The following is a 25,056-nucleotide window of genomic DNA, read 5'->3' as shown; positions in this document are numbered from 1 at the left end:
TGTTTCCCTTTTGCTCGGTGCCGCATATTAGATCCATTGTTATGGCCAACCAAGCTTTGACCAACAAGATATTCTCAAGAGTTGAGAATGCCAGACCTCTTGCCTTTGTTGTCTTTGCCTTCTTCTTCTTCTTGGTCGGTTTGGGATTTGATGTTGTCCCAACTTCAAATAAAGGGCAACTTGGATCACCCAATTCGTAGTCCATGTCGGAGCTTGATTATCATTGATCATGTCCGACATAAACAATTCCTAAATGATCATGGTTTGCAAGCATTCATCATGTCCGAAATGAACTAGTGGTCTATGCAAAACACTGAACATGGCATATGCAATCGGACAGGTGCAACAAAAACATACCGAGTCTTGTTGTGTCATTCCGTCGAACATGTCGTGGGCAGCCTGGACGCCGCCAGTGCATGTGCTTGTCGGTGCCCGAACGAGTTGCGACGAGTGGCGGACGTCTATCGGAGGCATCTGCGTGGGCGGGAAGCTTTCCGGAATGCCCCAACTGGCAGTCGGATCCTCTCTATCCCAACCTGGTCCGACGGTGCAATCCTTGTCGGCGGTGGGATGGATGGGGTGCGAGGTTCCGGGCGCGGGGGGTGGGGGGTGTGGGTGGGGACAACTGCTCGTTCATGTCCGCATCCGCTTCCCTCTTTCGCTGTCACCGGCTCTGGTTCCTCTGGGCCATGTTTTCCAGCTTGCATGACGAACCCGAGGATGGGACGCCGACGGACAAGGTGGACGCAACCTCTGTCGCAGCAGTTGGGGGACATGCTGGACGGCATCTAGGGCGGTGATAAGGATGGGGAGCAAGTGTGGCGGACGGTGAGGGTTCGGACGCGCGGAAGGTTTGAAGGACGCGGGAGGAGGGGGAATGTTTTGATGGATTTTTGTTGCAATTTGTGGTGGAGTTGGGTTGTCCGGTCCGACGTGACGGACGCGCCCGACCGCCTTATATTTGGGCTGGATATGAGAGGTGCCGGTCAATCTGGACGTTTGAGTCCCGTTTAAGGAGCCCGTCTGAGTCGCTTTTTTGTGACCAGTCACTAATCGGGTCGACCGCCAAGCGGGTTTGGGGCGCCCGCTCTAATAACAAGTTTTTATTAAATTTGTTTTCTCTAATAACAAGTTCTGCACCGAAAACTCTTCGTCATCAGATCAGCTCTAGCCCGAAGCCCGAAGTTTGTCTCCGAAAAAAAAGCTCTAGCCCGAAGCTTCAGAGCGGCTGCAAGAGATATCCCCATGATTTGTCCGCGGAAGGACGTCGGCCGTCGGATGCCTCAGATGGACGGCCCAGCTCTCGCGCCGGCAGTATACTAGTCCGACTCTACTACTGGCTCTGATCTGTAGCTGCGTCGCGGTCGCCCATGGTGGTCGTCTTCCCCCCGACTCCCCGCCCCAGCCAAATCCCGACCCCCGCCGCGCCGCAGATCCCCCGGCGCCCCCGGTCCTCCTAGTCCGCGCCCCCGCCCGGATCAACCCCCCACCCAGCTCTGCTCAGCTCGATGCGGCCGGCCGCGGCGTGGTAGCGGATCCCCGCTCGAGCTAGGGTTAGGGTTTCGAGGGGTTTGCGCTAGGGTTTGGTCCGCGATGGGCCGGTCCCGCGGGGTGCCCAATTCCGGCGACGACGACACCAACCACAGGTACCGCTACCCCCCCTCTCCCCGCCGCTTCGCATTTCGCTCTTGCTTGCCTGCGAGCGAGCCTCGCTGCGAGCGAATGGTGTAATGCGTTGTCCGTTCTTTGCAGGTCCAAGCGGAGGAGGGTTGCCTCGACCGGGGATGCGTCGGACTCGCTATCCGCCGCGTGCGGGGGAGCCGGCGACGGGAAGAAGGCGCTGTACCACTGCAATTACTGCAACAAGGACCTGTCCGGGAAGATCCGGTTCAAGTGCTCCAAGTGCCCCGACTTTGACCTCTGCGTCGAGTGCTTCTCCGTCGGAGCCGAGGTCACTCCACACCGGAGCAACCACCCCTACAGGGTCATGGTCAGTGCACTATGCTCACTTAGCGTTCTAGCTTACAAATGCATGCTTAGCTGACTACCAGTATTATAGAACAGCGGAGTTACCACATCTGAACTGCAGTGAACTTAACAGGCTGTTAGTACCTGCGCTAGTATAGCATGGTTAGCATCCCACATGTCACTTCGAATAGTAAGTCTGAACTGATTGTTACTTGGTCAAAAAGGCGGGAAACCCAAAAGATGAAATGTGTCACTCCACGCTGAATCAACCCACACGACCACTGTCTTAGTATATTCCCATCACATTCAGGCTTCACCCTTCTTAACTTGAATACACTTACAAGTGTAAGTCATCAGCTGATGTGTGAACTCAGATCATATGTTTGGCTCTACATGGTTCTCTACTCAACCATCTTGATTGCAACTGGCTATATGACGCTTAATACATGCACACCCAGGTCATCTTGAGGAGAGTTCTCATAAAGAAAAGGGAAGAGGAAAAAAGAAACCACTTTCCACCTTAGCACTTCAAGTATTTTGTATTGTCATGCTTGCCGTGTTTGTTGCATCCTGTAACTTAACCGAAATTTTGCAACAGGACAACCTATCTTTTCCACTCATTTGTCCAGATTGGAATGCGGATGAGGAAATCCTTCTTCTAGAGGTATTTTCTGCATCCATCTGTTCTGTTCACTTTCTGGATGGTGGGTTCTGACTCTTATAATTGTAGGGAATTGAAATGTATGGTCTGGGAAACTGGGCTGAAGTTGCGGAGCATGTTGGTACTAAGAGCAAGGCACAGTGCATCGAGCATTATACTACTGCATATATGAACTCACCTTGTTATCCCCTTCCGGTAATCATTTTGTCTACCTGTTAATTTGTGGAGTTGAAAACAACTGATACTTAATTCAATGCTACCTCATCATTGTAGGACATGTCTCATGTTAATGGCAAGAATAGGAAGGAACTTCTTGCCATGGCTAAAGTACAGGGTGAGAGTAAAAAAGGTAAGTCATGGTCACATCTTTTAAGGTGACAAAGAAAATCTATTTAGGCTGGAACCAAATGTTGTAGTTTTTCTTGAATATTTGGTCTAATTGGCGACACAAGCTGGGTTTGGATTTTGAAGGCTGACATATGTTATTAAATATTAATTTCTCATAGGTGATGAGAACTTAGTTGGTTTTTGGTTGCACAGATCTGTTCTAAAAGGATGATATAACAGTACATTCAGTAGCGTTGTTTCTGCCCTTCTGATATCTTAACTATTAATATCTAAAATTTGTCCATATGCACAGAACCACAGACATGAACACAAGAATCTGCACAAGTGCATGAGCTAATATAATGAAATAACAGAAAGGTTCTGCAGGACATTGTTCTGTTGGTAATGGCTCTGAATGCGAGGGTGCTAAAAAGTGCATGCTGAGTAGTTGCCTCCATCACATGAAGAAGAATGGCAGTAAAGACTTAAGATATGATATCTCACTTATTTAATTGTCTTGATCTCATGTTTCCTTTCTTTTCTTATGTAGGAATTCCACTGTTATCAGGGGATTTGACACCTAAGGCAGAGTCACCGTTTTCTCCCTCCAGGATCAAGTATGCTGTTCTTGCTCTAGAATATTTATAACCATGTATCTTCGCAATAGGCTACTTACTGACCATTATCTTCATGCCTTGCATAGGATGGAAGATGCACTTGGAGAAGGTCCAGCCAGTCGATCACCTTCGCACATACCTGGTGGTATGTTTTGGAATTTGACAGACCCAATCCTAAGTATTTTCTTTGTCTATGTCATTAGAATATGATTCAGATTATGCTAATCCGTTGAATCTGCTTCAGGTGCAAATAAGAAAGCTTCAACTGTTGGGCATTTTAAAGATAGTGCCAATCTATCTAAAGTCGAAGGTATGATCATATATAAACCATTGATGGGTGACCAGATGGATGCATTTGGGCTATTTTCTATTTTCAGTTATTCGTTCATTGTCAAGCATTGCTTTCCCATCAGTAATAATGTCCATTTATTGTTCAATTAGCACTGACAGGTGCCAGATTAAATCAAAATAAAACTCCTTATTATGGTTTCCCAAGATATCACCCTTTGAGACATGCTTCACAATTACAAAGACATTTTTTTTATGCTTGAAGGTCTTATATTTTAATATACCGTCTGCAAAATATTACCAAAGATAGATTTGGAAGCAGTTGCTTTCTATTTGTGATAATCAACTATATTTCTTCAGATTCCTGCATTATCATATATTGAAATTTGTTCTGTTCAATTTGCGTGTGCCAGATGGTCATATGGATAGAAGTATTGGCGTGAAAAAACCCAGATATTCTGCAGATGAGGGGCCTTCTTTAACTGAATTGAGTGGGTACAATGCAAAGAGACACGAGTTTGACCCAGAGTATGATAATGATGCTGAACAAGCCCTCGCAGAGATGGAATTTAAAGAAACTGATTCAGAAACTGATCGTGAACTGAAGCTACGTGTGTTGCGTATTTACTTGTCAAGGTTTGTTAACAGCAATGATGAAATATTATGTTTGTAGTAAATATTATTTTTGTTGCAGTAACTTACATTGAATTTATGCCTCTAATTTTGAGAAGATCATGGCAGCACCTTATTATTTGCTCCTACTAAGTAATATTCATCAGATGAAAAGGGCTCCATACTTCCTATTGCTTTAGTTGCTAGCTAGTAGTGATCTAAACGCTCTTATATTTCTTTACGGAGGGAGTAGTTGATTTGCACAAATAGTTCTGCTTGTATGTCTTCATTCATAACCCCAACAGACCATGTCTAATCTTTAATGACACAAAGAGTATTAGATGTGAGAGAACCTTCTCTATGCTTCTCATCCAGTTAAGTATCTTCTTTCATAGGCTTGATGAAAGAAAAAGGAGAAAAGAGTTCATATTGGAAAGAAATTTACTATATCCTAATCCTTTGGAGAAGGATCTAACTAATGAAGACAAGGAAGTTTACCATCGGTACAAGGTTTTCATGCGTTTCCTTTCCAAGGAGGAACATGAAGCCCTTGTTAGGAGTGTTATTGAAGAGCGAAAAATCCGGAGGAGGATTCAAGAGCTTCAGGTGTTTTACTTTCCCCAAAGTTCACATGGCCATACTTTTATGTTTGTATTCTTTTTCTTAAATTCAAACCCTTAACTTCACATTTTGCAGTCCCACCATTTATTTTATCTGGAAAGAACAATTCATTACATCATTTTATTTTCTTAATGCCAGGAATGTCGTTCAGCTGGATGCCGTACGCTGGCTGAAGCCAAGATACACATAGAGCAAAAGAGGAGAAAGGAGTATGAGGCGAATGCTCTGAAAGCCAAGGAAAGTGGCCAGCTTATTTCAAATAGTAAATCAGGACACAAAACAAATCGTCCTATGAAACTTGAGACTGATGGGAGTTTGGATCTTAAGAAAGGCAGTGGCATTTTGGATGCTGGTGGCAGGGATTCTCCAAAAACCACAGGACCTACAAGCGCTAAGCAATGGGATGATTGGGACATTGTTGGTCTTCCTGGGGCAGAGCTATTAAGCGCCAGTGTAAGGACATTGCTTATTTATTCTTGATGCCGCCTTGTTTGTACTTTTGGTTCTTGCTACAATAACGAAACAACCCGTCTTGTCTATTTCAGGAAAAACTTCTGTGCTGTCAGAACAGATTGCTACCTAGTCATTATCTGAGAATGCAGGAGGTGCTGATGCAGGAGATGTTCAAGGGCAATGTCGTCAAGAAGGAAGATGCCCATGTATTGTTTAAAGTCGATCCTGCCAAAGTCGATACAGTTTATGATATGGTGACAAAAAAGCTGGGCAACAACGAGGAGGCTCCGATGGTTTAGCTATGCAATTTGGGCTCTGCCTGCTCTAGGCTTGGCCCAAAACCAAATCTTGGTTTCTCAGCACGACGGAGGCCCAGGTGAGAACGGAGGCTATACTTACATGACTTGGCTGTAGCAGTGTTACATTGAGATTTGTGTCAGATTTCTGGAGAAGTGCAATAAGGCATTCGAGCCAAATTGTAAAATTACCCGGCAGTGGGAATGTGTAGCGTGAGTTGTTGCCATTGCTGTTCGATTTTAAAGAGGAGTTAGACGCCATTGTTGCTGAAAGTGTACTGTGATGATGATGTGATAGTGCCTTTGTTGTAGGTTTAGGGGACTGAGATGATGTACCATGTATGTAAACATTTGTCCATTTTATTTATGATATTGCGGATTCATGTGCAACCATTCATTTTAAGTGTACCATTGCAGGGATTTGAGGTCGTCGAGGTTTTGTCCCGCCTTTGCGACTGTTGATTTGTTATATGTGTATGTGCACCTGATTGGTTTGAGCAAAAGCAACGTGCAAAAACCAGTGCAACTTGAACAATCCTTGCATCAAAAGCTCTCGCCCCTAAAACACCCAGTGGATATAGGCATCAATTTCGTAGCGTATGGATTTGTGCCTGACCATCTTGATCCCCCCACCAGCCTTGCAGCGCTCCACCTCCACGCCGGTGAAGACTGCGAATTTCTCCGTTGCAATAGGGCACTCTTCATCTGCATAGACGTGGTAGAACCTGGCGACGCAGAACCTTCCATGGCCGACATGCACGAGGAGCGAGTCCAGCAGCTCCCAGTCCCCAGGGTTGGCGGCGAGCTCCTTCCTCCAGACATGGCGCAGCTCGGGCGCACCGGAAGCACCCGCCGCCGCCGAGAGGTCCGCGGCGCAGAAGAGCTTCTTCTTGTGTCGAGACGAGAGGCCGAGCTCGGGGGAGTACTCGGCGCCGCCGCAGAACGGGAGCTCCCACCCGCCGGCCTTGCTCCACCTGCGCTTGGCGGTGTCGAAGGCGTAGGTGCCGATGCCGTCGGCCGACACCCAGATGTCGTCGCCGACCAGCGCGGAGGCGGTGATCGTGGCGGCGCCCGAGGGCTCGTACCCGGCGGTGTTCACGTAAGGACGGGGCCGGAGGGAGCGCCAGTGCCACCTGGGAAACACGTAGACGTCTTCCGGAGGGTCGCCGTGCTTGAGAACTTGGAAGCAGGGTTGGTTGGTCCGACCAGACTTGTCGGGGCGCCTCTCCCAGGAGGTATAGGGCGTCGCCGACGTTGAAGGCGACGGGGTCGGCCATGCACCCCTGCAGCCTGGGCATGATCCTGACGTTGTTCAGGCGGGCGTCGTAGGCCAGGACGTCGCCGCTCGGGTCTACGCCGAGGATCCCGTCCCCGCTGCCGCCAAAAGGCATGAACATTGAGGTCCCGCCTGGGACGCATTCCTTGCGGAGAAGGCCGAACGACAGCGCGGGTTTCGGCAGTGCGGCCTCTTCCACCTGCGGCGGCGGCGATGTGCCGGCGGTTCGTGTTCTTGGGTGGAAGAGGCTCGACGACCTGATGCGGTGCAGGACGAAGGAGCGGGTCTTGTGGCAGCCCAGCACCAGGTTGATGAACTGGCGGCGCATCGTCGGATCTGCCCTGGCCCTGGCCTCCTTCTGCTGGACAAAAAACTATAACAGGTAAAATCAGTGTATTACCTTGGACGAAACTGGATGGAGGTGTGACCTACGGTAGGATCGAATAAGGCGGGACAAACCTCAGAAGTATGGATCGGTCATACTGGTTTCGAGGAAGAAGCATGAGAGCAGCGGCGGTGCCTCGTGAGGATTTGATCATTAGCCCCGTAATGATGTGGGCCATTCATCATATGGCCCGCTTTGGTTTGATACTAGTCATCTAGCATGTGCTCAACGTCTGCTAGGGTTTTCTCGTGTCGCCGTCGTGGCCGTCATCTCAGAAATTTAGGTCCCCTCGCCTCCGGCTGCCATCTTGACGCTAAGAGGTTGGGGGACCTTGGATCTTCAAGATCTTTACGTTCTTCTAGTGATCATCACAGTTTTGCGAGGAATAAATTTTCTCTCGTCCTTTTGACGGTGCCATGATGTTTGAGTTTTCTGTCCTCGCAGATCCGTTATTTGAATTTGATGAGTTTATATTGTTGTGTCAAGATTTTTTTATTGGTCTGATTTTTTGTGAAGGTGAAATCTTGCATCGACATCATGATGAAGATATAGTGATTCGATGACCTGCATTTCTAGGGGATCATCCCCGGCCCAAGTACATTCATTGATTAAGGCTTCCCATCGTTTTGGATGGGCGACTCAAGTCGCTTTCAAAAACCATTATTGGTAATGTTCGTGCGGGTGAAAGAGTGACAACACCGTTGCTCTAGTCCAATTGCAGCTTCTTTACCAAAGTCTTTGGAGTATTTCTTCGAGCAGAGATTGATACTGCAAAGAAGGTGATTTCAAGAGATTTTATTGTAATTCTTAGTCATAGGATTTGCTTTGTATTTTCTTGGATCTTAGTTCCAAACCAGTGTACCTGAAATTATTATGAGTATGAATAAAGTTGCAGGTGTTTCTAAAAAAAATCTAGCATGGGCTCACATTTTGTTTTTTGAGTGTGCACATGTTCTTCTTTCCTTTCTTTTTTTTTGAGAAAAAAACTTCCAATGTTTTCATCATCTGTCAAACTACTAGAAAGAACATCGGAAGTAAAATTACATCTAGGTCCACAAACCAACTAACGATGACTACAAGCACTAGAGTGAGCCGAAGGCGCGCCATCATCATCACCCCTCCCTCATTGGAGCCGGACAAACCTTGTTGTAGTAGACACTTGGGAAGTTGTTGTGCTAAGGCCCCACATGACCAGCGCACCAAAACAATAACCGCCACCGATAAAGAGAAGCGTAGATAGAAAAGATCCATCATGTAGACATGCAACCACAGAGGAACAAAGACCAGGTCCATGCGGATCCACCGAAGAACAATGCTGACCGAGTCCCGCGAGATCTGCCAAAAAAACCCTCCACACATCCTCCGACGACGTTAGAAGAAGGACCATCAAAATGGAGGCTAGGCGAGGAGGACCTTATTCCATCTTTAGAAAGCCGACATTGTCTCGTCTCTCTAAAAAGGACACAAACTCTAATAAAACTTTAAAATACATCTAAAAATGTAGCTCTCCCGCGAGCAAAGGCCTAGGTCAATCGCGCCTCCAATGACCCTAAGGCCATAAAAGATGAGGCAGAGAAAACCTAACGATGCCCTTGCGGTCATGAGCGAACGGGTGGGAGACATCTCACGGTATGTAGCTATGTGCATTGGTGTATTGACTTGCACACGTTCTCCTAAAATAACATGTGCTTGTTAGAAATATGCCCTAGAGGCAATAATAAAATGGTTATTATTGTATTTCCTTGTTCATGATAATTGTCTATTGTTCATGCTATAATTGTATTAACTAGAAACCGTAATACATGTGTGAATACATAGACCAAAACATGTCCCTAGTAAGCCTCTAGTTGACTAGCTCGTTGATCAATAGATGGTTATGGTTTCCTGACCATGGACATTGGATGTCATTGATAACGGGATCACATCATTAGGAGAATGATGTGATGGACAAGACCCAATCTTAAGCGTAGCACAAGATCGTGAAGTTCGTTTGCTAAAGCTTTTCTAATGTCAAGTATCATTTCCTTAGACCATGAGATTGTGCAACTCCCGGATACCGTAGGAATGCTTTGGGTGTACCAAACGTCACAACGTAACTGGGTGGCTATAAAGGTGCACTACAGGTATCTCCGAAAGTGTCTGTTGGGTTGGCACGAATCGACACTGGGATTTGTCACTCCGTATGACGGAGAGGTATCTCTGGGCCCATTCGGTAATGCATCATCATAATGAGCTCAATGTGACTAAGGAGTTGGTCACAGGATCATGCGTTACGGAACGAGTAAAGAGACTTGCCGGTAACGAGATTGAACGAGGTATGGGGATACCGACGATCGAATCTCGGGCAAGTAACATACCGATAGACAAAGGGAATTATATACGAGATTGATTGAATCCCCGACATCGTGGTTCATCCGATGAGATCATCGTGGAACATGTGGGAGCCAATATGGGTATCTAGATCCCACTATTGGTTATTGGCCGGAGAGATGTCTCGGTCATGTCTGCATGGTTCCCGAACCCGTAGGGTCTACACACTGGTTCGGTGACACTAGAGTTGTTATGGGAAATAGTATGTGGTTACCAAAGGTTGTTCGGAGTCCCGGATGAGATCCCGGACGTGACGAGGAGTTCCGGAATGGTCTGGAGGTGAAGATCGATATATTGGACGAAGGGTATTGGAGTCCAGAATTGTTCCGGGGGTACCTGGGGACGACCAGCGTGTCCGAAAGGGGTTTCGAAGGCTCCGACAAGTGTTGGGGGGCCTTATGGGCCAAGGGGATGGGGCACACCAGCCCACTAAGGGGCTGTGCGCCCCTCCCACCCCATCTCACGTAACCAGGAGAGGTGGGGGCGCCTCCCCTAGGGCAGCCACCCCTCCTGGCTTGGGGGGCAAGTCTCCTAGGGGTGGGGGCGCCCAAAACCCATCTAGGGTTCCCTCCTTGGCCGCCGCCCCTCCCCTAGATGGGATCTGAAGGGGCCGGCCCCCTCTCCCCTCCCCCTGGCGCAGCCCCTCCCTCCTCCAACTCTTCCTTCTCCTCCGTAGAGCTTGGCGAAACCCTGCAGGAATACCACAAGCTCCACCACGATGCTGTTGTGCTACCGGAGTTCTCCCTCAACTTCTCCTCTCCCTTGCTGGATCAAGAAGGAGGAGACGTCCCCGGGCTGTACGTGTGTTGAACACGGAGGCACCGTTGTTCGGCGCATAGATCGGAATCGACCGCGATCTGAATAGCTGCGTGTACGACTCCACCAACCACGTTCTTGTAACGCTTCCGCTTAGCGATCTTCAAGGGTATGAAGATGCACTCCCTCTCTCTCGTTGCTAGTATCTCCTAGATTGATCTTGGTGACACGTAGGAAAATTTTGAATTATTGCTACGTTCCCCAACAGTGCTCACATTTCAAACATGGTACTTAATTAGATCAAAACTTTGAGTACAAGTAGCTACAACATGAATCGTAATATCCTAACAAGCTACTATAACAATATTGTAACACCCCGGATATAATTTTTCCAATATGTATTCCAACTCTTGTTGTTTCCGGCCTTAAGTTATTTTATTTTCTCGGGTTCGGGTTTTTGCCTCCGTGTGTTGTTGTCGTTTACATGCATCTCATATCATGTCATCATGTGCATCGCATTTGCATACGTGTTCATCTCTTGCATTCGAGCATTTTCCCCGTTGTCCGTTTTGTATTCCGGCGCTTCGTTCTCCTCCGGTGATCATTTCTACCTTTCGTTTGTGTGTGGGGATTAAACATTTCCGGATTGGACCGAGACTTGCAAAGCGGCCTTGGTTTACTACCGGTAGACCGCCTGTCAAGTTTCGTACCATTTGGACTTCATTTGATACTCCAACGGTTAACCGAGGGACCGAAAAGGCCTCGTATGTGTTGCAGCCCAACACCCCTCCAAGTTGGCCCAAAACCCACCAAAACCCTCTCCATCATCTAGAGCGTTCGATCACGATCCCGTGGCAAAATTGCCCCGCCGCCACCGGACAATGTCCGTCCCGGTCCGGACAACCGCTGCCGCCGCCCGCAGCCACTGAGGAGCCGCCACCTGGCAGCCGACGGCTCCCTCCGCCCGAGGCCCGCGAGGCCCGCCGCGGGCCCTCCCGGCCCAGAGCAGCGCCGCCAGCTCCCGCGGTCGCCGCCCCGCGCCCGACGCCACCCGCGCCGCTTCACCTTGCCGGCGCCGCCTGGTCCGCTCGTCGCCGGCGACGACCACCGCCCGCCGCCTCGACTCACCTTGCCGGCGCACCTCGCCGCCTCGCCTCGCTCCGGCCACCGCGCGCCTCGCCGGCGCCCGAGCCCGCCGCACCATCTCCCTCTCCTCCGACCCCAGCCGAATCCCGCAGCTCCGGCCACCACGGTTCCATTTCCGGTGATCCTCGGGCCGCGTGCTGCTACAGTACCGGGCCAGATCCAGATCCAGATCCGGATCGGGTTGACTTTTTATCCCTAACCCTAGTTCATATTGCCCTGTTCATCATGCTATATCTCCGTATCCGTAGCTCCGTTTTGGGCATATAGCATATCAAAATGTTCGCCTCAGAGAGTACATCATTTCATCTCATTGCATCATTTTCATTTGAGTTCATCTTGATGCCCGAAATGCTGTTAGAAGAGTGCTACTTGAGATAATTGTCAGATCTGCTACTCCATTTAGATATTTGTCATTTTTGCCATGATTAATGTGTGCATGATATGCCCATGAGCTCTACATATGTTTTGTTAAGGGTTTTGCCATCTCTCCAGAGGTGCAACCCATGTATTTTTGTGATGTGTGTGGTGACTAACACAAGCTTGCAAAGTGAGGCACTTGGTAATTCTGATTTCAGGGACTTAGCATTTCCACTAAGCCCTTGAGCTGTTTATCTCATATTGCCATATGTTCATGTTGTTTCCTAGTGATCCGTGCCTCTTTTGAGGATGATCAGTAAGGATGTTTTGTTAATATTATAGTGCTCTATCCATCCATGTCTTTGTTTGCAATTATGGAGCACCCTAGCTTGAGTCAATCGAGCTCTACTTTTGCTACTTCGTGAATCTGGGCAGATTGTCTACTTGTTAGCGATTTTGCCGAGGATGTTGTAGTTGATCCGTGCATGCTATGCTATTTTTCTTGCCATATCTAGCTTGAATTTTGTTTATTCTTGGTGGGTGTATGCTTAGATGGTCATGACTTGCTCCGTAGAGAGTGCATCGAGCTCGTAAATATGCCTACTTGATATCTGTTTCAGCATGCTCCAGTTTTCACAAAGTCTGTGATCTGATTATGTTTTTGCCATGTTCACATGCTTGCAATTGTATTTTCTGATCCCTTTTGGCTCAAGGTCACCAAGGGACTTTTGTTAATCTCTTTGAGTAGCTCCATGCCATGCTTTACTTTGCCATGTTCAGATCCTGTAGCATATAGTTTTGTTGCTCCGAAGAGTGCTATCTGATCTGAAATTCCAGACAAGTGTTAATTTCACTAAGTCTGAGATCTGTTTACCATATGCATTTTTGCCATGCTTGTTTGAACCTGTTAATTGATGAATTGGCCGTAGCTCAGTGCTAGACTTTTGTTAAGCATCATGAATGCATCCCTGCCATGTATTTTGTTACCATGTTTGGGTGCTGTAGCTTATTCATCTCATTGCATTTAGATGGCTACTTGCTGTAAATCGCAGAACGTGGTCATATTTGAATTGCTTGCCTTGTCCAAACCGTAACTCCGATTCCGGCGTTCTTTATATCGTTTTCAAGCGATTTCATATCATATTTCCAGTTGCACACTTGGATTCCCAAGTTGAGGCCAGGTTCATGCGTTCCTTGTCAAATCTTGCATATGCATCCCGCATCGCATCCCGCATAGCATATCATCTTTGCATCATTTTGTTTGAGCTTTGCACGTGGTTGATTGTGTTCAGTTTGCTTGTTTGTCTTGTTTGGGTAGATCCGGGAGACGAGTTCGCTAACGAGGATCCCGTTGAGTTTTCTTTCGAGGATCCAGTCAACTCTGGCAACTTTGCAGGCAAGATGATCATACCCTCGAAATCACTACTATCTTTGCTATGCTAGATGCTCGCTCTTTTGCTATGCCAATGCTACGATGCCTACCACTTGCTTTCAAGCCTCCCAAATTGCCATGTCAAATCTCTAACCCACCATGTCCTAGCAAACCGTTGATTGGCTATTTTACCGCTTTGCTCAGCCCCTCTTATAGCGTTGCTAGTTGCAAGTGAAGATTGGAGACCGTTCCTTGTTGGAACATTATTTACTTGTTGGGATATCATTATATTGCCATGTTATCTTAATGCATCTATATACTTGGTAAAGGGTGGAAGGCTCGGCCTCTCGCCTAGTGTTTTGTTCCACTCTTGCCGCCCTAGTTTTCGTCATATCGATGTTATGTTCCCGGATATTGCGTTCCTTACGCGGTTGGGTTATAATGGGAACCCCTTGATAGTTCGCCTTGATTAAAGCTTTTCCAGCAATGCCCAACCTTGGTTTTACCATTTACCACCTAGCCTCTTTTTCCCTTGGGTTTCCGGAGCCCGAGGGTCATCTTATTTAACCCCCCCGGGCCAGTGCTCCTCTGAGTGTTGGCCCAAATAGAGCCACTTGCAGCGCCACCTCGGGGCAACTCGAGGGTTGGTTTTAGTTGTACGTAGTGTTCATCTGAGTGTGCCCTGAGAACGAGATATGTGCAGCTCCTATCGGGATTTGTCGGCACATTCGGGCGGTGTTGCTGGATTTGTTTTAACCTGTCGAAGTGTCTTGAAGAACCGAGATACCGAGTCTGATCGGAACGTCTCGGGAGGAGGTCTATTCCTTCGTTGACCGTGAGAGCTTGTCATGGGCTAAGTTGGGACTCCCCTGCAGGGATTTGAACTTTCGAAAGCCGTGCCCGCGGTTATGGGCAGATGGGAATTTGTTAATGTCCGGTTGTAGATAACTTGAACCTTAACTTAATTAAAATGAATCCACAGTGTGAGTTACCGTGATGGCCTCTTCTCGACGGAGTCCGGGAAGTGGACACGGTGTTGGAGTAATGTTTGCGCAGGTTGCTCTCTAGTTATCCATTCGCGCTTTGCCTCCTCTTCTCGCTCTCTTTTGCGAACAGGATAGCCACCATATATGCTAGTCGCTTGCTGCAGCTCCACATATATTTACCTTGCCATACCTATTAAGCTTAAATAGTCTTGATCGCGAGGGTGCGAGATTGCTGAGTCCCTGCGGCTCACAGATTACTATTACACCAGATGCAGGGCCTGATGATTCCGCTCCAGGTGACGCGCTTGAGCTCAAGTGGGAGTTCGACGAGGACTCTCAACGATACTATGTGTTTTTCCCTGATGATCAGTAGTGGTGCCCAGTTGGGGTGATCGGGACCGTGTCGCTTGTTGGGTTATCTTTTATTTTGGCATAGTAGTCGGGCCATGAGTGTTTGGATGATGTAATGTTATTTATGTACTTGATTGACGTGGCGAGTGTAAGCCAACTATGTTATCTCCCCTTTATTATTCATATTACATGGGATGTTGTGAAGATTGCCTAACTTGCGACATATGCCTTCAATGCGATTATGCCTCTAAGTCGTGCCTCGACACATGGGATATATAGTCGCATCGAGGGTGTTACAAGTTGGTATCAGAGCCTTCCCCGACCTTAGGAGCCCCGTTGCTTGATCGTTTTTAGCGACCGAGTTGTGTCTAGAAAAATGTTTTGAGTCATTTAGGAATTATATATCGGAGAGTTTAGGAATTCTTTTTACTTCCCAGTCTCCTCATCACTCTGGTAAGGCATCCTGACGTAGAGTTTTGACTCTTCTCTTCTCAAATTTCACTAAATTTTTTTTAGGATCACGCGGGTATCTTGGAATCATTCCGATGGTTTTATGACGAGAACATTGTCTTGGTGCCTCCTGTCAGGGGTTTTGTGGAAGTGTCCCTGGAGTTGAGCTCTGAGGTGTTGTCGTCATAATTTTATCGTTGCAGTTCTGGAATACCTGAGTTTAGTACGCCGACATCGAAAATCTCTTTTATGCAGTTCGTTGGTGAGATAACCTCGACGCCACCCAGTACTGGGGCGGGAGTTCGGGAGTATCGCCATAACTTGTATAACGGATGCTTTTCGAAGGTTGAGGTAGATGGTTTCTGAAGTTTTTCTCGGTTATGTGTTGAAGGATGGATACAGCTGGATGTAGGATTTGCTAGATTTGGGTGAGATATTATGCTTCCCCTGTATCCCCAACACCTGATTGCATAACCGGAAAGGTTCGGGAGTTTCATAGGTGGGAATTCTAGTAGCTCTAGTTCTTCTTCCACGGATATTTGGTTTGAGATTGGGATTTCTTACCGATTATTCGTTCTTGATCCGTACCTTGTTGATTTATTTCTCTACCTAAATTCTAAGTGGCTTCTCAATTTATGGATATGTGACCATTTCAAGAGGAATGCATTCGTTCATTTTGTTCGGATGTGAAGACTATATGTTGCAATTTTCATTCCGTTGGATTCAGCTTCATTTTATCTGTCTATGTGCTAACGGTGGTCAACCTCTTCAGGATGGCTCCCGCTAAGAGCACCAATCAGAATCAGAATCAAGATCCGCCACCACCTCCACCTCCTCCGGAGGCATGGCAAGCTGTGATGGCCGCAACCAATGCAAACACACTGTTGATCATGCAAATTCTCCAAGAGTGCAATCAAGGGAACCAAGGCAACAATCAGAATCACTTTGCTACACTCAACCAGTTCCTTGCTAACGGGCCAAAGACTTTCAGCAATTGTGTTGAGGCAACTGATGCTGACGATTGGCTCGTGGATCTGTGCAAGCATTTCGAGTGCAGTAACGTCAGGCCTGAGGACTTCGTCAAGTTCGCTTCCTTCCAACTCAAAGATCAAGCTGCAGAATGGTTCCAGCAGTACAAGGATTCCAGAGGTGGACGTGCTATTACCTGGGATGAATTCCGTCAAGATTTCAGAGCTCATCATATTCCTCAGAGCGTGGTTGAAAGCAAGCGTGAGGAATTCCGCAACCTGAAGCAAGGCTCTTTGTCTGTCTATGACTACAACAAGTTGTTTCAGAAACTCGCCCGCTTTGCTAAGCAGGACATCCCTGATGAGAAGAGCATGATATACCAGTTCAGGGGTGGTCTCAGAGAAGAAATTCAGCTAGCTCTTGTTCTCTTTGAGCCCTTGAGGTACGATGAGTTCTACAACATGGCATTGAAGCAAGAGGCCGCTCAACTGAGGTGTGATGCTTCCAAGAAGCGGGTCAGAAATGCTACTCCTTCTTCCTCTACTCAAGTGGCCAAGCAGCAGAAGTATTGGCTTCCTCCTCCTCCGTTTTGTCAGCTGTATCAGAAGAGCAAAGGTGGCAGTGGATCTTCCCACCCACCCAACCCTGGCTTTCAGAACAAGACTTCGTCTCAACCTCCAAGATCGAGTGCTCCGTATCACCGTCCGCTTTCAGAGGTCACGTGCAACAAGTGCCAACAGAAGGGTCACTATGCCAACAAGTGTCTCAATCAGAGGCGTCTTCCTCCTCCTCCTCCTGTGAGATCGGCAAGTACAGCTGTGGTCAAGCATAACCCCAAGCACGCCAAGGTCAATTTGCTGAATGCAGCTTAGGCAGAGGACTCACCAGATGTCATCATGGGTAACCTTCCTGTTTACGATGTTCCTGCAAAAGTTCTTTTTGACACTGGTGCATCGCTTTCTTTTATTTCAACACATTTTGTGGCCAAGCATGATTTTGTGACCGAAAGGATTCCTGTTCCATTGAAGATTGTGTCTCCGGGCAAGCAAATGACTTCTAACAATTGCGTCCCGGATGTCTCTATCACGTTGGGCGATTACAAGTTTCTCTCTTCTCCGGTGGTTCTTGGTAACTCGGATATTGATCTTATTCTCGGGATGGATTGGCTTACTAAGCACAAGGCGCATCTTGATTGTGCAGCCAGGCAGATTCAATTGACTCATTCGTCTGAGGATGTAATTGTCTTTGCCGCTCGTGATGATACCATCCGTCTTTTTTCTCTCAATGAGAAGGGTGAACTGGATGCCATCTCGCAAATTCCAGTCGTTTGCGAATATCAAGACGTCTTTCCAGAAGAGCTTCCAGGAATGCCTCCGCACCGGCCGGTTGAATTCGTCATTGATCTTGAGCCTGGCACGGAACCTGTGTGCAAGCGTCCTTACAAGCTCGGACCTGAAGAGTTGAAGGAGCTGAAGAAGCAACTCGATATTCAAGAAAGAATGGGTCTCATTCGGCCTAGTTCTTCTCCGTGGGGTTGTGGTGTTCTTTTTGTGAAGAAGAAGGATGGAACGGACCGACTTTGTGTTGATTACCGTCCATTGAACAAGAAGACCATAAAGAACAAATACCCACTTCCCAACATCAACGAGCTGTTCGAACAACTCAAAGGTGCCCAAGTATTCTCCAAGCTTGATCTCCGTATCGGTTATCATCAGATTCGAATCCGTGAGCAAGATATTCCCAAGACGGCCTTCAGGACAAGCTATGGGCCATACGAATACACTATCATGTCTTTTGGCCTCGTCAACGCTCCTCCGACTTTCTCTCGCATGATGAACTTCATCTTCAACGCCTACACCAATGACTTTGTTTTGGTCTATCTCGACGACATTCTGGTTTTCTCGAAGAACAAGGAAGATCATGCCAAGCACTTGCGTTTGGTACTCGATAAGCTCAAAGAACACCAGTTCTACGCCAAGTTCTCCCAGTGCGAATTTTGGCTCGATGAGGTTCTTTATCTTGGTCATATCATCTCTGCCAAGGGCATTGTGGTGAATCCTGAGAAGGTGTCTGCAATTGTGAATTGGGAACCTCCTCAGAACGTGAAGCAACTCCGTAGCTTCCTCGGTCTCGCAAGCTATTGCCGAAGATTCGTTGAAAACTTTTCTAAGACCGCGAAGCCTCTCTCAAATCTTCTCCAAAAGCACGTCAAGTACGTTTGGTCTCCGGAGTGTGACATTGCTTTCAACACTTTGAAAGAGAAATTGATCACTGCTCCAGTTCTCACTCCGCCCGATGAATCCAAGCCGTACGAGGTCTTTTGTGATGCCTCTCTCCAAGGTCTTGGCGCAGTGTTGATGCAAGAGAAGAAAGTTGTTGCTTATACCTCTCGCCAGTTAAAGCCCAATGAGAAGAACTACCCCACTCATGACCTCGAGTTGGCGGCAGTTGTGCATGCTCTTTTGACTTGGAGACATCTCTTATTGGGAATAAAAGTGGACATTTTCACTGATCACAAGAGTCTCAAGTACATCTTCACTCAGCCTAATCTCAATCTCAGGCAAACTCGATGGGTCGAAATGATTCAAGAGTATAATCCGAGTATCGAGTATACTCCAGGCAAGGCCAATGTGATTGCTGACGCATTGAGCAGGAAGGCTTATTGCAACAGTCTGATTCTCAAGCCTTATCAACCCGAGCTTTGTGAAGCTTTCCGCAAACTTAATCTGCAAGTTGTTCCTCAAGGTTTCCTCGCCAACCTTCAAGTCTCTCCTACCTTGGAAGACCAGATTCGCCAAGCTCAGCTTCTTGATGCTATGGTGAAAAAGGTGAAGATTGGGATTGCCAAGAGTCAACCCAAGTACAAGTGCTACCGCCTTGATGACAAGGATACTCTCTTCTTCGAGGATCGTATTGTTGTACCCAAAGGTGAACTTCGTAAAGTGATCATGAACGAGGCTCACAATTCTCTCCTCTCCATCCACCCTGGGAGCACGAAGATGTATCAGGACCTCAAGCAGACTTATTGGTGGACTCGAATGAAGCGCGAGATTGCTCAATTCATGAATGAGTGTGATGTCTGCAAAAGAGTGAAGGCAGAACACCAAAGGCCAGCTGGTCTCCTCCAACCTCTTGCCATTCCAGAATGGAAGTTTGACCACATTGAGATGGACATCGTGACTGGGTTTCCAAAGTCCAAGCGTGGCAATGATGCTATATTCTTTGTCATCGACAAACTCACCAAAGTGGCTCACTTTCTACCTATCAAAGAGTCAATCACTGCAGCTCAATTGGCGGAACTCTATACCTCTCGAATTGTCTCTCTGCACGGTATTCCACAAGTGATCTCTTCAGACCATGGCAGCATCTTTACCTCCAAGTTTTGGGATTCTTTTCAGAAGGCCATGGGCACCAACATCCGTTTCAGCACAGCTTTCCATCCTCAAACTAGCGGTCAAGTCGAGCGTGTCAACCAGATTCTTGAAGATATGCTCAGGGCTTGTGTGATCTCCTTCGGCATGAAGTGGGAGGATTGTCTTCCTTATGCTGAATTCTCCTACAACAATAGTTTTCAAGCAAGTTCGGGCAAGGCCCCATTTGAAATTCTGTATGGCAGGAAGTGCCGTACCCCTCTCAACTGGTCTGGAACCGGTGAACGTCAGCTTTTGGGAAATGACTTAATCACAGAGGCAGAGGAAATGTGCAAAGTCATTCGAGATAACCTCAAAGCAGCCCAATCCCGCCAGAAGAGCTACTATGATAGTAAGCACCGTGATTTGGCTTTCGAGATCGGAGATCATGTTTACCTCCACGTCTCTCCTATGAAAGGTACTCGTCGCTTCGGTATCAAATGGAAGCTTGCCCCCAGATACGTGGGACCTTTCAAGATTGTCAGCAAGAGAGGCGACCTCGCCTATCAACTCGAGCTTCCTTCAAACTTTGCAAATGTTCATGACGTGTTCCATGTCTCTCATCTTCGAAAGTGCTTCAAGACTCCTGACCGCACCGTCAACTTCGAGGACACTGAGCTCCAAGAAGATCTTTCCTATCGTGAGCACCCCGTTGCTATTCTCGAAGAGACAAAATGCAAGACTCGCAACAAGTCAATCAAATTCCTCAAAGTCAAGTGGTCACACCATTCCGACCGTGAAGCTACCTGGGAACGCGAGGATCACCTCCGTTCTGAGTACCCGGCGTTCTTTCAGTCCTAGATCTCGGGACGAGATCCTTTCGTAGTGGTGGAGTGTTGTAACACCCCGGATATAATTTCCCCAATATGTATTCCAACTCTTGTTGTTTCCGGCCTTAAGTTATTTTATTTTCTCGGGTTCGGGTTTTTGCCTCCGTGTGTTGTTGTCGTTGGCATGCATCTCATATCATGTCATCATGTGCATCGCATTTGCATACGTGTTCATCTCTTGCATTCGAGCATTTTCCTCGTTGTCCGTTTTGCATTCCGGCGCTTCGTTCTCCTCCGGTGGTCATTTCTACCTTTTGTTCGTGTGTGGGGATTAAAAATTTCCGGATTGGACCGAGACTTGGAAAGCGGCCTTGGTTTACTACCGGTAGACCGCCTGTCAAGTTTCGTACCATTTGGACTTCATTTGATACTCCAACGGTTAACCGAGGGACCGAAAAGGCCTCGTATGTGTTGCAGCCCAACACCCCTCCAAGTTGGCCCAAAACCCACCAAAACCCTCTCCATCATCTAGAGCGTTCGATCACGATCCCGTGGCCGAAAACCGCACCTCATTTGGACTCTCCTAGCTCCCTCTATGCCTATATATAGACCCCTCATTCCAAATCTCGGATCCCCTCGTCTCTAACCCTAAAAAATTGCCTCGCCGCCACCGGACAATGTCCGTCCCGGTCCGGACAACCGCCGCTGCCGCCCGCAGCCACTGAGGAGCCGCCACCTGGCAGCTGGCGCCTCCATCCGCTCGAGGCCCGCGAGGCCCGCCGCGGGCCCTCCCGGCCCAGAGCAGCGCCGCCAGCTCCCGCGGTCGCCGCCCCGCGCCCGACGCCACCCGCGCCGCTTCACCTTGCCGGCGCCGCCTGGTCCGCTCGTCACCGGCGACGACCACCGCCCGCCACCTCGACTCACCTCGCCGGCGCACATCGCCGCCTCGCCTCGCTCCGGCCACCGCGCGCCTCGCCGGCGCCCGAGCCCGCCGCACCATCGCCCTCTCCTCCGACCCCGGCCGGATCCCGCATCTCCGGCCACCGCGGTTCCATTTCCGGCGATCCTCGGGCCGCATGCTGCTACAGTACCGGGCCAGATCCAGATCCAGATCCGGATTGGGTTGACTTTTTATCCCTAACCCTAGTTCAGATTGCCCTGTTCATCATGCTATATCTTCGCATCCGTAGCTCCGTTTTGGGCATATAGTATATCAAAATGTTCGTCTCAGAGAGTACATCATTTCATCTCATTGCATCATTTTCATTTGAGTTCATCTTGATGCCCGAAATGCTGTTAGAAGAGTGCTACTTGAGATAATTGTCAGATCTGCTACTCCATTTAGATATTTGTCATTTTTGCCATGATTAATGTGTGCATGATATGCCCATGAGCTCTACATATGTTTCGTTAAGGGTTTTGACATCTCTCCAGAGGTGCAACCCATGTATTTTTGTGATGTGTGTGGTGACTAACACAAGCTTGCAAAGTGAGGCACTTGGTAATTCTGATTTCAGGGACTTACCATTTCCACTAAGCCCTTGAGCTGTTTATCTCATATTGCCATATGTTCATGTTGTTTCCTAGTGATCCGTGCCTCTTTTGAGGATGATCAGTAAGGATGTTTTGTTAATCTTATAGTGCTCTATCCATCCATGTCTTTGTTTGCAATTATGGAGCACCCTAGATTGAGTCAATCAAGCTCTACTTTTGCTACTTCGTGAATCTGGGCAGATTGTCTACTTGTTAGCGATTTTGCCGAGGATGTTGTAGTTGATCCGTGCATGCTATGCTATTTTTCTTGCCATGTCTAGCTTGAATTTTGTGTATTCTTGGTGGGTGTATGCTTAGATGGTCATGACTTGCTTTGTAGAGAGTGCATCGAGCTCGTAAACATGCCTACTTGATATCTGTTTCAGCATGCTCTAGTTTTCACAAAGTCTGTGATCTGATTATGTTTTTGCCATGTTCACATGCTTGCAATTGTATTTTCTGATCCCTTTTGGCTCAAGGTCACTAAGGGACTTTTGTTAAGCTCTTTGAGTAGCTCCATGCCATGCTTTACTTTGCCATGTTCAGGTCCTGTAGCATATAGTTTTGTTGCTCCGAAGAGTGCTATCTGATCTGAAATTCCAGACAAGTGTTAATTTCACTAAGTCTGAGATCTATTTACCATATGCATTTTTGCCATGCTTGTTTGAACCTGTTAATTGATGAATTGGCCGTAGCTCAGTGCTAGACTTTTGTTAAGCATCATGAATGCATCCCTGCCATATATTTTGTTACCATGTTTGGGTGCTGTAGCTTGTTCATCTTATTGCATTTAGATGGCTACTTGCTGTAAATCGCAGAATGTGGTCATATTTGAATTGCTTGCCTTGTCCAAACCGTAACTCCGATTCCGGCGTTCTTTATATCGTTTTCAAGCGATTTCATATCATATTTCCAGTTGCACACTTGGATTCCCAAGTTGAGGCCAGGTTCATGCGTTCCTTGTCAAATCTTGCATATGCATCCTGCATCGCATCCCGCATAGCATATCATCTTTGCATCATTTTGTTTGAGCTTTGCACATGGTTGATTGTGTTCAGTTTGCTTGTTTGTCTTGTTTGGGTAGATCCGGGAGACGAGTTCGCTAACGAGGAGCCCGTTGAGTTTTCTTTCGAGGATCCAGTCAACTCTGGCAACTTTGCAGGCAAGATGATCATACCCTCGAAATCACTACTATCTTTGCTATGCTAGATGCTCGCTCTTTTGCTATGCCAATGCTACGATGCCTACCACTTGCTTTCAAGCCTCCCAAATTGCCATGTCAAATCTCTAACCCACCATGTCCTAGCAAACCGTTGATTGGCTATTTTACCGCTTTGCTCAGCCCCTCTTATAGCGTTGCTAGTTGCAAGTGAAGATTGGAGACCGTTCCTTGTTGGAACATTATTTACTTGTTGGGATATCATTATATTTCCATGTTATCTTAATGCATCTATATACTTGGTAAAGGGTGGAAGGCTCGGCCTCTCGCCTAGTGTTTTGTTCCACTCTTGCCGCCCTAGTTTTCGTCATATCGATGTTATGTTCCCGGATATTGCGTTCCTTACGCGGTTGGGTTATAATGGGAACCCCTTGATAGTTCGCCTTGATTAAAGCTTTTCCAGCAATGCCCAACCTTGGTTTTACCATTTACCACCTAGCCTCTTTTTCCCTTGGGTTTCCGGAGCCCGAGGGTCATCTTATTTAACCCCCCCGGGCCAGTGCTCCTCTGAGTGTTGGCCCAAATAGAGCCACTTGCAGCGCCACCTCGGGGCAACTCGAGGGTTGGTTTTAGTTGTACGTAGTGTTCATCTGAGTGTGCCCTGAGAACGAGATATGTGCAGCTCCTATCGGGATTTGTCGGCACATTCGGGCGGTGTTGCTGGATTTGTTTTAACCTGTCGAAGTGTCTTGAAGAACCGAGATACCGAGTCTGATCGGAACGTCTCGGGAGGAGGTCTATTCCTTCGTTGACCGTGAGAGCTTGTCATGGGCTAAGTTGGGACTCCCCTGCAGGGATTTGAACTTTCGAAAGCCGTGCCCGCGGTTATGGGCAGATGGGAATTTGTTAATGTCCGGTTGTAGATAACTTGAACCTTAACTTAATTAAAATGAATCCACAGTGTGAGTTACCGTGATGGCCTCTTCTCGGCGGAGTCCGGGAAGTGGACACGGTGTTGGAGTAATGTTTGCGCAGGTTGCTCTCTAGTTATCCATTCGCGCTTTGCCTCCTCTTCTCGCTCTCTTTTGCGAACAGGATAGCCACCATATATGCTAGTCGCTTGCTGCAGCTCCACATATATTTACCTTGCCATACCTATTAAGCTTAAATAGTCTTGATCGCGAGGGTGCGAGATTGCTGAGTCCCTGCGGCTCACAGATTACTATTACACCAGATGCAGGGCCTGATGATTCCGCTCCAGGTGACGCGCTTGAGCTCAAGTGGGAGTTCGACGAGGACTCTCAACGATACTATGTGTCTTTCCCTGATGATCAGTAGTGGTGCCCAGTTGGGGTGATCGGGACCGTGTCGCTTGTTGGGTTATCTTTTATTTTGGCACAGTAGTCGGGCCATGAGTGTTTGGATGATGTAATGTTATTTATGTACTTGATTGACGTGGCGAGTGTAAGCCAACTATGTTATCTCCCCTTTATTATTCATATTACATGGGATGTTGTGAAGATTGCCTAACTTGCGACATATGCCTTCAATGCGATTATGCCTCTAAGTCGTGCCTCGACATGTGGGAGATATAGTCGCATCGAGGGTGTTACAAATATGTCCTAACATGGTACTATAACAAATTCCTAACACACTTAAATTAGATGTTGAACTATGATAGATAGCTAGGGAAGGAGCTTACCATCATGGCCACTGCTAAGACCAAAGATGTTGGTAGTAAAACGGGAAATTGCGCACCGGCACGGTCGACCCAACATGGAACAGTAGAAGACCACATATGGATGGGGTGGCGTCTAGGGGTGGGTTGCCATGGCATCACCGAGTAGGGGGGGTGTCTGAGGCGTTGGGATGACTCGACACTGAACAACCGGGATGGAGAGAAGAGATTTGGTGGAGCACTAG

The 25,056-nt window shown here is 47.7% G+C and overlaps 2 protein-coding genes across 2 annotated transcripts; one reads left to right on the top strand and one right to left on the bottom strand.

Annotated features, from left to right (window-relative positions):
* Positions 1-1,295: 1,295 nt before the first annotated feature.
* LOC125509076 (transcriptional adapter ADA2) lies at positions 1,296-6,246 on the top strand. The gene is made up of 12 exons (XM_048673954.2): positions 1,296-1,646; positions 1,753-1,990; positions 2,567-2,632; positions 2,699-2,824; positions 2,903-2,978; positions 3,507-3,573; positions 3,660-3,718; positions 3,818-3,883; positions 4,275-4,497; positions 4,869-5,079; positions 5,233-5,547; positions 5,640-6,246. Exons 1-12 carry the CDS (start codon positions 1,594-1,596, stop codon positions 5,844-5,846), a joined length of 1,707 nt encoding a protein of 568 aa, XP_048529911.1. The 5' UTR covers positions 1,296-1,593; the 3' UTR covers positions 5,847-6,246.
* A 132-nt stretch (positions 6,247-6,378) lies between these two features.
* Positions 6,379-7,447, bottom strand: LOC147972925 (uncharacterized). The gene is made up of 2 exons (XM_087524509.1): positions 7,252-7,447; positions 6,379-7,145 (listed from the first exon to the last, which is right to left on the bottom strand). The coding sequence occupies exons 1-2, from the start codon at positions 7,445-7,447 to the stop codon at positions 6,403-6,405; spliced, it is 939 nt and encodes a 312-aa protein (XP_087380635.1). The 3' UTR covers positions 6,379-6,402.
* Between the last annotated feature and the right edge of the window lie 17,609 nt (positions 7,448-25,056).

Source organism: Triticum urartu, chromosome 5A (genome assembly GCF_056163025.1).
Source record: "Triticum urartu cultivar PI428250 chromosome 5A, HENAU_Tu73, whole genome shotgun sequence".
Lineage (NCBI taxonomy): Eukaryota > Viridiplantae > Streptophyta > Magnoliopsida > Poales > Poaceae > Triticum > Triticum urartu.
The sequence above is the reverse complement of the archived record's forward strand: the minus strand, read 5'-3'. Positions and strand labels throughout refer to the sequence as shown.